At 46.2% G+C, this 2117-nt stretch overlaps 1 protein-coding gene across 1 annotated transcript; it reads left to right on the top strand.

Annotated features, from left to right (window-relative positions):
• Positions 1-796: 796 nt before the first annotated feature.
• On the top strand, positions 797-1893 carry LOC306765372 (serotonin N-acetyltransferase-like; the record flags this gene model as incomplete). Its single annotated transcript, XM_079252802.1, has 3 exons — positions 797-953; positions 1292-1446; positions 1525-1893. The coding sequence occupies 3 exons, from the start codon at positions 797-799 to the stop codon at positions 1891-1893; spliced, it is 681 nt and encodes a 226-aa protein (XP_079108928.1).
• Between the last annotated feature and the right edge of the window lie 224 nt (positions 1894-2117).

Genomic DNA, 2117 nt, shown 5'->3' with positions numbered 1-2117 from the left:
AAGTTCCAGACGGAAATAATATTGCACTGGCATTACAGTTACCACATTAAAGCATAAACACTGCAGTGTGTGTGTGTGTGTGTGTGTGTGTGTATGTGTGTGTGTGTGTTATGTGCTCTGTCAGAGAGGAGATAAAGTGTCTAATGCGCCGAGTTGTGGAAACAACTTCTGTAATCCCTTATCATGTGACTCATAGTAATAATCAGTCCATAACGAAGAGAGACGTGTGTCGTGGAGCAGGACACAGCCAGAGCGGCTCGGACTGTAAACCTTCACTGACGTCCACCTTCACGCGCTTTGGTAAGTGTGTCCACGGAGTTCATGTTGGTTTGGGCACGTCATGGCCGCTGCTGAGGGGGTGTTTTCTTTTCTCTTTTTTTTTCTTTTTAACAGGTTATAAGTAGGTTAGAGTGTGTAAATATGTGTTTATTCTAAAGGGTTTTTACTTGTTTAGATATTTTTTATTGAAGCGCACCACGCAGAGTTTCCATAAATAGGAGGTGGGTCGGTGGGAATCAGTAATTATCATCCATTTGTCGGTTTGAGTGGCTAAAAAATCTGCAACAATACACAGATTTAATTGTAGGCTTCTGACTTTCATTCATCCTTCCAAATATTCAAATGCAAATGAGCATGGACATGGATGGACATGCAGGAGAGCTGAGAGCATAAATACGGACTCAGACCGAAGTGTTTCTCTCACAGGGCCCCACAGAGGCGATCCTGCTGAGCAGGCGGGGGGCAGAGACACGTCCCTCGAGATTGTTTTTGGGAGAGAGAAGAGGTTCCGAACCATATGATGTCTGTTGTGGGCGCTCAGCCTTTCATCAAACCAATGCAGGCCTCACCTTCGGTTTCACCCGGGATCCAACGGAGACACACTCTTCCCGCGAGCGAGGTCCGACCTCTGAACACTCAAGATGCCATAAGCGTGTTTGAAATCGAGCGTGAGGGTAAGTGAGCCACCCTACAGGTGAGATATTGACGCAGCAATCCGCTGCTGTGTCAAATCCACTCTGAAGTAGTGAGAGGAGGCTTAATGTCTCGCGCGTAAAACCACGTCAACTGGAATTATTTATCTTTTTTTTTTGTTTGCGTGATTAATTTATCTTTGCTTATATTTCTTTGTTTTGCTTGTAAAGTTACTGTAAGTTTTTTTTTTTTTTTTTTTTTTTTTTTAATATACCATTTTCAGTATCATGTTGCGTGAACGCAGCGCGCGCGTAAAAGGAGAGCCGCATCATTTTTACGCACGGACCAATCTCTCTCCTTCTGTCTCTGTCTCTCTAAGCATTCATCTCAGTGTCAGGTGAGTGTCCCCTGCACCTGGATGAGGTGCGTCACTTCCTCACCTTGTGTCCGGAGCTCTCCATGGGCTGGTTTGAGGAGGGCCGCCTTGTGGCTTTCATCATCGGCTCTCTCTGGGACCAGGACAGGCTCACCACGGTGAGATACTCTACCTGGCTTTCTAAGTCATACAAACTAAGCGTCTCACTGACTTTCTACACTCACTTTAATCTCTAGGAAGCACTGACCCTCCACAAGCCCTGCGGTTCCACCGTCCACATCCACGTCCTGGCCGTCCACCGCACCTTCAGGCAGCAGGGGAAAGGCCCCATCCTGATGTGGCGCTACCTGCAGTACCTCCGCTGCCTCCCCAACGTGCGCAGAGCGATGCTGATGTGCGAGGACTTCCTCATTCCCTTCTACCGCAAGTCCGGCTTCAAGGTTCTGGGCCGCTGCGCCATCACGGTGGGCAGCCTGACCTTCACCGAGATGTGGTACCCAATCAGCGGCCACGCCTACATGCGCCGCAACAGCGAGGCCATCCGTTTCCCGCAGCATCCCCTCACTCTGCCGCTGGCAAAGACTGATGAGCAAGTTGATTTATGACTTGATTTTGTATTTTTATGTCGTTTTTTTTTTTGTTTTTTTTTTTTTTTACTGAAATTTGATTGTTTTGAATCAAAAAGGCAAAAAAAACTAAAAATCTGTGTTTGCTGTAGGATCCTTCAGGGTTTTCCCTGATTTAATGGACTTTTCCCTCAGATCTTATAGGAACTTACTTTGAGTGAAATATTTTATTGTGTAATATAAACTAAGATGTACTATACTGT

This window comes from Telmatherina bonti, assembly GCF_933228915.1.
Source record: "Telmatherina bonti genome assembly, chromosome: 14".
Classification (NCBI taxonomy): Eukaryota; Metazoa; Chordata; class Actinopteri; order Atheriniformes; family Telmatherinidae; genus Telmatherina; species Telmatherina bonti.
The sequence above is the reverse complement of the archived record's forward strand: the minus strand, read 5'-3'. Positions and strand labels throughout refer to the sequence as shown.